This window comes from Sarcophilus harrisii, chromosome 3 (assembly GCF_902635505.1).
Source record: "Sarcophilus harrisii chromosome 3, mSarHar1.11, whole genome shotgun sequence".
Taxonomy (NCBI): Eukaryota; Metazoa; Chordata; class Mammalia; order Dasyuromorphia; family Dasyuridae; genus Sarcophilus; species Sarcophilus harrisii.
The window spans coordinates 256,054,690-256,067,399 of record NC_045428.1 but is presented as its reverse complement, the minus strand read 5'-3'; the positions used below and the strand labels follow the sequence as shown (position 1 = coordinate 256,067,399).

The 12,710-nt window shown below is 34.2% G+C and overlaps 1 protein-coding gene across 1 annotated transcript in view; it reads right to left on the bottom strand.

The window, feature by feature from the left end:
* CFAP47 (cilia and flagella associated protein 47) overlaps positions 1-12,710 on the bottom strand; it is a 759,462-nt gene that overhangs the window by 581,339 nt on the left and 165,413 nt on the right. Inside the window, exon 25 of the mRNA XM_031959439.1 lies at positions 2,603-2,798. Within this exon, the coding sequence (XP_031815299.1) occupies positions 2,603-2,798 (196 nt within the window). The remainder of the gene's footprint in view (positions 1-2,602; positions 2,799-12,710) is intronic.

The following is a 12,710-nucleotide window of genomic DNA, read 5'->3' as shown; positions in this document are numbered from 1 at the left end:
GGATGATGGTATGTGAGGACTGGATAAAAGCAGAACTTACTAAATGTGGAAACGCTTTTGGACTCACTTCCCAGTTGGTGATGGTCAACAGTCAGTAGTGTGGTGGTGATGAGGAAGGTAAGTTCCTCCACAGTGATTTCCTCTCTTACGAATGGCTATGGGGCCCTGGTTAGAAGCACTACTATGAGGAGGGGCTTGAGAGAAGAGCAGAAGACTGATATAACCAAGGCTTTTCAAATCAGTTAACATGGATCTCAGGGAAAAAGGTAGTGATGATGATTTAACTCTCCTGACCAAGCTATTTCCTTTTCCCCTAATGAGGAAACTGGATTAGCTTGCCTGCCCTGAACTTTTTTTTTTTTTAATTCTTTATAAAAAGTTAATCATTGAAACTTTGTAACATTTTCTATGCTGATGCTAATTAATCTTGAGAAAATTTTTAACTAGCCCTTGCAAATAAGGATTTTTTTAAAAATCACAAATCCTGGTTTCCTATAGATTACTTACCTTCTCTATGTACTCTCAGTCATTTTTAAAATATATAAGCCATGGATATAACAAATTTCAAAAATATTTTTCTACTTGAAAATCAACATAATGAGTAAAAAAAAATCTAGTTCATGCACTAATTATTTTAGAAAAGGCTTCTACCTTTTTATTACCACCATTAAGAGAATATTTTTGTTCTGTTGAAATATAATACAGAGATTATAGCCTTGTGAAATCATGTAATCATGTAACAGTATTATAACAAATAAATAAAGCATTTACTAAGCACTTACTAAATGCAAAGCATTGTGCTAGGTTTTGGAGTTATAAAAAAAAGTAAGAAGTTTATGCTCTCAAGCAAGTCACATTCCATTGGAGGAGACAATATAGAAGGTTTCTGCTGCAAGTGAGATGGAAAAGTCTAATTATCCTTAGGATACAGCAGCAAAGCAGAGATGGCAATCCTCTTCTTTAATGTCATTTCCATTAAGAAAACCCTATCACTTTATGATGTTGAACCATTTGACAGTGGCAGGGACTTTACTGATAAGAATTTTCTTTTTTCAGTCTTCAACAAATGTGACTGAAGCACCTGCAGGAGCAGTTGCAAAGCTTTATTTCATGGAATACTTCCTGGGATGATGGATGTCAGCAATTGGGGTGGAAGCATTGCTCTTTCAAAGCCTTCAGAGTACTATTTTCCTCAGTATCTGAAGGGAGATGATAATTATAGTGGTGATGGTTTTGATTTGACTTGCCTGGTATATGCTGAATCCTTTATTTCCCTTAGGTTACCCACTGCTTCAGTTTTAGAGCAAATCATTAAGATCGGTTAAACATGATGATCCACAATACTCCTGACTACTGCCTGAACTAGTTTAAGAAGTAAATGGGTGGTCGCATTTGAACTCAGGTCCTCCTGACTTCAGGGCTAGTGCTTTATCCACTGTACTACCTAGTTGCCCCCTGAATATAGTTCTCAAGGTGCAAGTTTGGGGAAGGTTTTGTAGGTGTAAGTAGTCAGGAGGTCCTGGGTCTAATAAGGGAAGTGGCTAGTTACAATTGCTCAAACAATAGACAGAATGACTTTAGGGAAAGCTTAAGCAGCAGGGAAAATGATTAAAGATAAAAGGATTGGCCCACTTTTGACACTTTTATCAGCAAACATATACCAGGGTGCTTTAGGCACCACAAAGCAAATATAAAATCCCTAATTAGCAGTCCTTCACAATGCTTTATGTTCTGATTAAGTTTAATTTACTAACCTTCCAAAAGACTGTAACCATAATTAAAAGTCAAGTTGCTGAACCCTGCTCTGTTAATGCATGCTTGTGAATCTTTTATGCTTAGTATTTCTTTTGTGTATAAGAAAAAATTACTTATCTCATACCAGATTTATATCATATATTGAGCGTCTTTTCCCCATGCTTTTTTGTACTTTTGTTTCAGATAGTTCTTAATACCACAGTGAATCTTTGCTGACTTTGCTGTTAAGTTACCTTGTTGCACTCTGTGGGCCACCAACCCACCCTATCCCCAACTTCAGACTCATACACTGGGCTGCTTGGGAGATGACTACCAGAGGTTCAAGGTACTCCATGGAGCTGCACTCTTAAAACTATAGCTTACCGTACTGTACGTACTGTTTGTTTTCCAGAAGCTTAGTTATTCTGACTTGGAATGATATAACTAAAACTAATTTTTAACTTTTATGAATTACATTCTTGAAATGAAAGAGGTTATCTTTTTCTTATCTGTGCCTCCAATAACTAATAGATGTTTACTAAATTGATTGAACTTTTCCCAGAACTGATTAGAACTACCTAGTATCTAAAGCCATTTGTTTTTTATGCATGTTTGAATTTAACAAAGCTTGGATTTTATATTTGAAATTCAAGAATATTTAGTATTTCCATTCAACATACTATACTAGATTGTGTGTACCAACTTTTGGCAATTTCATTTATATTTGTATTTTCCATACAAAAGCACAATTAATGAATTTCCTAATTGTTCTTCCTTACTGTAGAAATGATCTATTCTAAAACATATATCAATAGAACAGAACTAGAAGGGAGCCTATATAGCAAACTTATATTAAGTAAATATTTACCTGAAATAGTTTTGAGGAATAATGTTGATATCTAGCCCAGTTTTTACACCCAAGGGTACAGGAGTCAAAAACACAAATGGAGGGTCAAAAGTTAACTTAGGTGATCTTACAGTTCCTGTTAGAGTTAACATTCGGTAGCAGACAGGATCATTCTTCAGATGAAGAGGAACTTCAGCAGTGTATGTCCCAGAACACACTGATGAAAAATTTGGAGGGGAAAAATAAATTTAAAATGATATACAACAAATAAGTGCAAGCTATTTGTTTTAAAAATATTAATCTTTGTAGTCTCAGAAGTTGATAGAATTCTAGGTATGTAGTAGGCAATTAATAAATGTATTTTGATTTAATAAATGGAATCAAATATCTGTGATTCATTCCATATGGATACTCTGTTCATTAAAACAAATGGCAGTTCTTTGGAATTCTTAGTTCAATCGTGTGTGGAAATAAGAAACTGAGAGTGTGAAGAAGAGGTAGTGGGAGAAGGAAACTAAACCTTATATAAGGATCTTGATGGCCATGTATTGATGTAGTAATCCATATGTTAATATTATATGTGTTTTGTTGTATTTTTATTTGTTTTATTAAATATTTCCCTTTTACTTTTTAATCTAGTTCAGGCAGTGGTCAGGAGTATTGTAGATCACCATGTTTAACCTATCTTAATGATTTGCTCTGACTAAAATTAGTTGGAGTAGAGCCAAGATGGTAAAGAAAATACAAGAACTCAGCTGAATTCTCCTCCAAATCCTTCCGAACACTTTTAAATAATGCCCTAAAATAAATTTGAGAATTGGCTTAAAAAAATAGTAACATACACATTCAATTGGGTGTAGAAATCTCTTACCCTACAGAAAAGTAAGAGGAAAAGAGGATGAGAGAAAGGAGTGCTCATAGAAGGGAGAACAGATTGGGGGAGGTGGGAGTCAGACGCAAACACTTTTGAGGAGGGAAAGGATGAAAAGAGAGAAAAAATAGAATAAACAGGGAAAAATAGGATGGAGGGAAATGCAATTAGAAGCATAAGAATGAAAAAAATTTTGAAGCAAGTTTCTCTGATAAAGGCTGTGTGTGTGTGTGTGTGTGTGTGTGTGTGTGTGTGTGTTAGACAGACAGAAAGACAAAGAGAAATGAGTCAAATTTGTAAACATGAGCTATTCCCCAAGTGAAAAATGATGAAAAAAATAGTTTTCAGATGAAGTAATCAAAGCTTTCTATAATCATATTTAAAATGCTCTAAATCACTCTTGATTGGAGAAATGTAAATTAAAACAATTCTTAGGCACTATCTCTCACACTTATTAAATTGACTAATAAAAACAGAAAAGGAAAATAACAAATGTTAGAGGAGAAGTGGGAAAATTAGGACACAATGCATTATTGGTGAAATTGTGAACTGAATCAACCATTATGTAAAGCAATTTGGAGCTATGATCAAATGTCTAGAAAATTATGCATATCCTTTGACCTACCAATGTCACTATTAAATCTTGTCCCAAAAGAGATTTAATAAAAACAAAAAGGAAATTGATCTATATGTACAAAAATATTTATAACAATTCTCTTCTGCTGGCAAAGAACTAGAAATTGAAGGGATGCCCATCAACTGGGGAATGGCTAAATAAATTGTGGTATATGACTGTGATGCAATACTATTGTGCTATAAGAAATTATGAGCTAGAGGTCCTCAGAAAAATCTCAAAAGATGCATGTGAACTGATACAAAGTAAAATGAGAAGAAGCAGGAAAGCACTGTATACAGTAACAGCAATATTGTAAGATAATCATTTGTGAAGGACTTAGCTATTCTTAGCAAAACAATGATGCAAGATAACTCTGAAGGGGTGATGAGAGAGGGATATTCTTATCCCTAGAGAAAGAATTGAAGGAGTCTTAATACAAATTGAAGCATACTTCTTTAGCTTTATTTTTCTTAGCTTATTTATTTTGGTCTATTTTTAAATAATATGACTATTATGAAAATATGTATTGCATGACTTTATATAGGTATGATCTATATCAAATTACCTGCCTTGTCAATGAGGGGAGAGGCTGAGAATTTTGAATTCAATTTTAAAGAAAATGTTAAAAATTATTTTTAATTGTAATTGTGGGAAAATAAAATATCAAATATAACAAATGATGTCTCTCTCTAATAAGATAAAATTAGTCACTATGAGGCTCATATTTGAAACTTGATCACTTTGGTGGGTCTTGCCAAGGTGTACACTCCATAGCAATAGTCTAAAAGAAACCCAGTCATTTCTAATAATCACAATAATAGTAACATTTATATGATGTCTTAAAGTCTGGAAAGCATTTTCTGATATTTCATATACTCTCACAACAACCCTGAGATGTATATGATATTATTACTCCCATTTCACTGATGAGAATATTAAGTCAAGATGAGGATAACAAGGCACATAGAAATCAAGTGACTTAACCACTGACATATAGCTAGTGAATGTCTGATTATAAAATATAAATTCAAGTCTTTCTCATAAAAAATCCAGTCCTCTAACCACTGTTCTACCTTGCTACTTTTTAATCTCGTTTCTTACCTTCTTATTTTTACTAAAATGAAGTATCAGAGTGGTTTTAAACACCTTTAGGATCAATAATAATATTAGACATTTGCCGTTATCTATAATACAGCACATACAGAAGAAGGAAATGGCATGCCACTTCAGTACCTTTGCCAAGAGAACCCCATGAATAGCATTGGATTGTTGTGATCCATAGGATCAGAAAGAGTCTGAGACAACTGAATAATTGAACAATAATATGGCACATATTGTTGGGATTTGGAAAGTCCACATTGGTGTAATTAAATTGCTCTTACACACACACACACACACACACACACACACACACACACACAAATAATTTCTTCTAAAATAAAGCTCCATACCTATAAATCATTGAATATAACTATCTCTAAAAAGCAAAACTGGGGGTCAGGGGAGGGAAAGAAGAGGATCATGGTATATGGTAATCTGCAGAAATTTAAAGGCAAGAAATAAAATATATTGAATAATAAAAATATGATCTAGAAAAAAGAGATGGCAAATAATGTGAGTGTAGCAGCTATTCAGAATGAGTGTTTCATGCACAAAATGGTAAGATACCTAATCAAAGGTCATAAAATCGTTAATTCTCTGTGTAGGATTTACAGAAGGACACAGTTATCACAAAGGATAAGAAAACTTAACTATCTTGCAACCTGAAGCACTGAAACACTTGAATCAAAAATCTTGAAGGAGCTTACAAATGAATATGCTAAGCAGGTTAGGCAAATATAAAGATGAATATGTAATTTATATAGTTATGTTGAGTTGTAACAATGGAGTTGATCATAATGATTTTGACCTGGCAAATAAATAATCTATTTGATAGGATACAGCTTCTAGAGGAAATATAGCAGTAATCCTGAAGTCCCCTGACTTTAGAATGCTATTGTTCTAATAATCTGCCAATGATTACAAAATCTTCTGGCTTTAGGATAGTCCTATAAACACTGCTGACTGTAGAAAATCGACTGATCAGTGATAACCAAGTTCCTGAGACAATAGTGAATAGACCATCCCTCAAACCTACCTGTAAACCATAAAATTAGTAAATAAATAACATGAAGCTTTGGTCTCTAATTTTGTCCTATAAATTCATCTTTTTTCTCCTGGTTCTACTAAATAATTTTGGAATTTAGCCTGCTTCAATTGGTGTTACTATTACAATAAACTTTGCTCCTTAACTTAGAGATGGGTTGACGCCTGAAAATTCTTTTTAGGTATTGGTTTGTGATCCCACCCTCTTGGAGTCTTCTTTTGAACCTCAATACTATTTTGTAGAGAGCCATAGATAGTGGGGAACCCTGGATGAGGTATAAGACCCTTTAGTCCAGTAAAAGGAACCTTGCTGACAGTGTCTAGTTTAGCTCCTCATTTCCCCTTAAAGGCTCTCAGCTTTGCTGAGAAGTCAGGGGGTGATGACAACCTGTGTTATAATTAAAGCAGAGTGATACCAAGTGGCAAAGAGACATTTACACACAAAAGCAAGTTGTGCATGTGGTCCTGTATGCTCAGTATATGGTTAGCACATGTGTAGTGTACTATAGTTATATAAGGATATTAGAATATATAAGGCTGAGAGAATTTGGAATAAACAGACTTCATGTTTGACCAACCAGGTGAGTCCCTCCTTTTCACTCCTCTTCTAAGATCAAGGACTTGGGCTGGTACAGAGATCCTCCAGAAAGCTAGTTAGGACATTACACTATTCAAATACAATTTACTGTAGAGTTAAGCCTTAAACTATCAGTTCTTATTTAAAGAAAAGAGTAGATATGCTTTTGAAAAGAAGTCAGAAATACATTTTTGCATAGAAACACTTTAATCAAGAGCTAGAAAAAATGCACATAGAAGAATCAATAGAAATTTAGTTTTATTTAAAAATAAAGAATTTGAACTGAAATATGTTGGAAGATGAGAGGAGATAGGAAAGACAAAATTAACCCAATCCCCCAGCAGCCATTCCCAATGTTTATCTCCACAAATCCCTAAAACCACTCCACCCCCAACCTATCCCTCTCAGCAAATAACTTTTGCTTTTCATTTATTGAGATCAAAGTGGTCAACAGAGGAATAGTTTTTAGAATAAATTAAAATGTACCGTGACCAGATTAAAAAAAAAAAAAAAACACTTTAATGGAAAATAACACTGAGATTTCACTTCACAATACATTAGGAATTTTTTTTTCTCTCACATTCTTTCAAAAAACTAATCTTAACTAATACCTGGCTCCCACTTCCATCCCCAAGATGTCACATCCCTGGGCCTGCTATCCCAGCTGTGTTTCAACCATGTACCTGACATATTGATCCTGGAGGAAAAGTTAGAATACTTTTGCTTCCCTTTTGTACACTCAATTTTACTACCATTGATGAGGTTCTGGATAGCCATGGTGTTTGGCAGAGAAAACACTGATAGAATTATAAGTGGACCTTTTCAATTTTGAATAGTTTAAGTGGACTTTATTACACTGCTACTTCAGGTGGAGGTTTCTGGTAACTATATCCAATCAAAAACCAAATTTTGATGTCAAATACTGGAGGTTATATTTCCCTTATAAAAGAACTTAACTGTACCTCACAAAGTCTCTAAATTCTCTTATAATGTAGCCCACTACTCACTGGTATATGTCGGCCTCCTGGTGTCTTTCTCCTTTTTATAACTAACTTTTGGGGGCATGCTAACACTATTTTGTAGTTAGCTCACCAGTCAATGGCTTAATTCCATCTCATCTTCCCTTTAATGACATCTTCCTCTTAGTTATTGTTAGGGAACTTTTGCTTTTTCCCTTATTAATTCCTAAAACCTTTTTGTTAAAAATCCTTATGGATTTAGGCCACTATCAATAGTGTCATAAAATCTTTGCCTCTTGATTTAGAGAATATGTAAGCCTACAAATTCTTTTGAGACAATTTGTAACACCAGTTTGTATTCCTAATATAGTTTTAAGGTATCACCTTGTACTAAGGTTACATTCCATTATTAGGTGGCCTGGTTGGAGAGAGTCTGACTTTACCCTGTAATTTAAACACCACTGAAATAAAATAAGCACCAGGAATGGTTTTGGGAGAGTATTATATTATATTATATTTATTATACTATACTATATTATATTATACTATACTACATTATATCATATTATATTATATCATGTTATGTTATATTATAATATATTATATTACATGAAAATAGTATAATAAGGTTCAGTTACAGTTCAATTGAACTGAAGAAATCAAGTCAGTCATCCATCACAGGTTACAAAGGTTTTGCTGTTTTATTATGTGAATAGCACAGAGGAGTTAACAAGGAAAGGGATTTTAACAATTAACTAGGGAAAGACAAGTTCCTTAGTGGAACTCACAATTAACCAGGAAGAAGTCATTAAAGGGAAGATACCAAGAGGTCATGAGGTAGGAGTACACCTTTGAATAGTGGGCTAAATCCAGAAAGAAGTTTATCAGATTAATCCCAAAAGGGGTAAGCAGGGAAAGGGGATTACACCATTGATTGGCAGGTTAATACAAAAATGGATTTAACACCCTAAAAGTTAGCTATATCAATAAGAAAGCCACCATAAGATGGGATCACTCCATGATGGGCTAGTCCTAAAAAGGAGTTAGCAAAGATTTACACCATGAACAGATCTTTTATAGTTATGTTAAGGTGATGGAGTCAGTTATAAAGCTTTTGGCCTGGAAAATAGGAAAACCTATTCAAATGCAATTTACTAGTGGAGTTGAGCCTTGAACTATCAGCTCTGAAGGCTGACATTATAACTTGTTTTTCTAATTGGATAAGTAAAGGTGGGTCTACCTGGGATGAGACTGTAATGGAAAGTTCATTTAAACAAAAGACCTACTTAAGAACAAAAGGCTCATTTAAGACTAAAGTGATCCCATCAATGCCCTTCCCAGCTACCCTATCAGGGTTTTCTCAACTAACTATCCAGAATCTCTTCACCATTCAGCAAATCTTTCTCCTCTGAAATGGACTGAATCAAAAATTTCCACCCAAATATAAGTTATGAAAGCTATTATAAATCATACCTAAGGCATTCTCCCTCCTCTCTCAAAGAGTTTAGCAGCTGTCTCATCATCTTCTCTTTCCCAATTTATGCCAGGGGACTTCAATATTCATGTTAAATGCTCCTTCCAAGTCCTTAAACTTCCAATTCTTCAGTCTTCTTAAATCCTATATCCTATTCTTTGCCATACATAACAATATAATCAAAGACCTTACAGACAAATGTTCCATTTCCATAATTAAAAACTCTTACTATTCCACCGACCATAGTTTTTTTCTCCATGTTTTTGTGAACTATTTGCTACCTACTATTTGCAACATGTATGTTGAACCAGTTCTTTTCTGTCTTCTTTGCTGATTTGTTATCCATTTCATTTCCCTCAAATGTAACTATTCCACAAATTTCTATATTGGATTCAATAACTTCTAGCTCAAATTTCCTCTGAACTTTCATCCTTCACCACAAATTACCTTTTAGACATTTCAAACCAGATGTCAAGGAGACTTTTCAAACATGTCCAAGGCAGAAGTTGGTATTTTTTTTTCCTGAGGCAATTGGGGTTAAGTGACTTGGCCACGGGTCACACAGCTAGGAAGTGTTAAGTGTCTGAGATCAGATTTGAAATGAGGTCCTCTTGACTTCAGGGCTGATGCTCTATCCACTGAGCCACTTAGCTGCCCCTAGAAGTTGGTATCTTTATCCCCAAATTCAGACCTCTTTTAAATGTCAGTATTGCTATTCAAGGTTCAACTATTACTCCCATCTGCTGGATTCTTTATCTAAGCATTGTTTTTGGCTCCTTATTAAAGATGCAAGCCTAATACCAGCACTCTGTTAGCTTGGATTAGATATTGAGAGTAAATGAGGCACTTATGAGTCACTAAATGGTTAAAACCAACATTTTTTTTTTTAAAGTTAATTTTACCCTAATACATAAAGGATATCTAATAAGTAATAACCCATTTCTCGAGATATGACCTCCTTTCTACCTTGCAATCATATGGAAATTGGTTTACTCAATGAGGAGGATATTATGACAGATAAAGTCTTCAAATGCCCACCAAATCAGAGAGTACTTTACTCCACAAGAACGGAACTCTATATGCCCTTAAATCAGAAAGTTTTGTCAATCAAGGCAGGGGCCAATCAAGTACCAGAGACAAATTTGTAGCCTTTTAGTCAAAAATGAATCCCTATTACAGAGAGGAGAGCCTTCATCTTACCATATTTCATTTTCCCTAATACTGCATATCCAACAAGTTGTCAAATTTTGCCATTTTTACTTTTCCATATATCTCATATCTGACTCTTTCTCCATTTTCACATAGCTCACATGTTATTTGAGGTATCTCATCACTTCTCACTTAAACAATCATGATGACCTAATTTATTTCTCTGAATCAAGTCTCTCTTCAGTACATTCTACACACTAACATCAAAGAGATTTTCTTTATTTAACACTGTTCATCTCTCTTCAGTCAAATCTATTGGTTTCCTCTTGCCTCTACAATCTCTTCTGTCTAGCTCATTTTTCCAACCCCAGTGTACATTATTTCCCCTGACTCACTCTTTTATCCAGTCAAATTTGTCTTTTTTTTTTTCTGTTCCTCACACATGACACTACAACTCCAGCCTTCCTGTCTTTGTATTGGCTATCGGCAAAACTTTCATTTTCTCTTCACCTACACCTCAAAATCTCTCTCTTTGTAAATATATATCCCTGCTGTCTCCCCTGTTAAAACAAAACTCTTTGTGAGGAGAGACTTTTTCATTCTTTGTATTTCTATTCATAGTACCTAGTATATTGTTTGCCACATAATTGGATCCTTAATAACCTGAATGACATTGAAAAATAATCAAAAATAAATATAGGGAAAATTATTAAATACCTATAATGCACCAGGTATTGTGGTAAATGGTTTACAAATATGATTTCATTTGATCATGGAAACCATGGGATATAGGTACTATTACTATCTTCATTTACACTTGAGGAAACTGAAGCATATAGATGCTAATTTACTTGATCAAGGTCACACTGCTAGTAAATATCTGAAGTGGGATTTGCTGTCAGGTCTTCTTGATTTGAGGTTAAGTGTTCTATTTACTAACTACCTCTAATATTAAATATTAGAGGGTTAAGAGAAAATAATTAATGCATTAATATATAATTAATACATTGTTGATGGAATTGGGAATTGGTCTAACCATTCTATGAAACAATTTGGAATTATACAGAAAAGTCTCTAAATAGTTCATAATTTTGTCAACGCAGTCTCACTACCACGCATATACCCCAATGAAGTCAATGGCAGAAAGAAAGGTATCATCTGTAACAAAATATTCATAACAGTTCCCTTTATGGATAGGTATTTGATCTGTTATTTCATTGAGAATGAAATGCTTATTGAAGCGGCAAAGTAATTTGCCTTGCTCTGATTGCTAGAATTAAAAGGAATTGCTCAGTCTAACCCAAATACTAGGGAATTTCTAGATTCTTCACAGAGAGCTGGTTGAAAAAGGTTTTGACAATCCTGGAAGATGGGGGAAAATGGAAAGTTCTTTTGTCTTATAGATGCATGTAGTTCTGTGTAATGAGTTACAAAGATTCTATACCAAATATGAGTTATAGGATGAATATTATTACATCTTCAACCAGAGTTGCAACCCAGACAGATTATACTACTTTATAAAAATATCACTTAGCCTTTATGAGAAAATGCAGCTCCCTAGTATTTAACATAGATAAATTGTGATATGTATTGATGGAGAGATATCTCATGCCAGAATTTCCTCATGTGGACAAAAATCACAAATCTTTCATGTAATGAGATATTTACTTTGTGATTATATCCTAATTAAAAGTTCTGCTATTTGTTTTGCTATTGTCTAGTATAAAATGGAAACTCAGGCCATATTTCTATAGCTATGATTACACAAGAGAGGCAGCATGGCAAAGAAACTACAGAGCCTGCCTGTCTGCTTTGAAGTCACAATAACCAATCCCATTGATTTTTCACATCCCACTCCTTAAACACACTGACTTTGTTACTCAGGGCAATTTTACAGGTGAAAGCCCTAGCCTTTTTTTTTTTTTTTAATTTCAAAATAATGTAGGTATGTATGTAATTATGGCACATGTTATTATGACCCTTGTTTGTTTGTCTTACGTTTTCAAAAAAAGGAAAATCCCCAACCGACAAGGAGAACTGGAGAAGAGCAAATGTATCAATAGGTCACAGATGGTACTATCTAATACCAGAGCTATCAAGGAAACTGCAGAGGCAGAAAAGAAACACAGAGTATAAGACTTAAAACAACTGATCATGACACAAATTTTAGTTCTAGTGAGACAGTTGTAAATAAGGCAGGAGTATATTTAAGGGAAAGGTTAAACCTTCAGCTTATTGACTAGGAACTCAGAGAATTCTAAGGGAAATAAAGAAGTAGATCTGATGCGTAAAGCACCAGAGTTGGAGTAAATCTGTTGCAAGTTTGACAGAAGGAGGA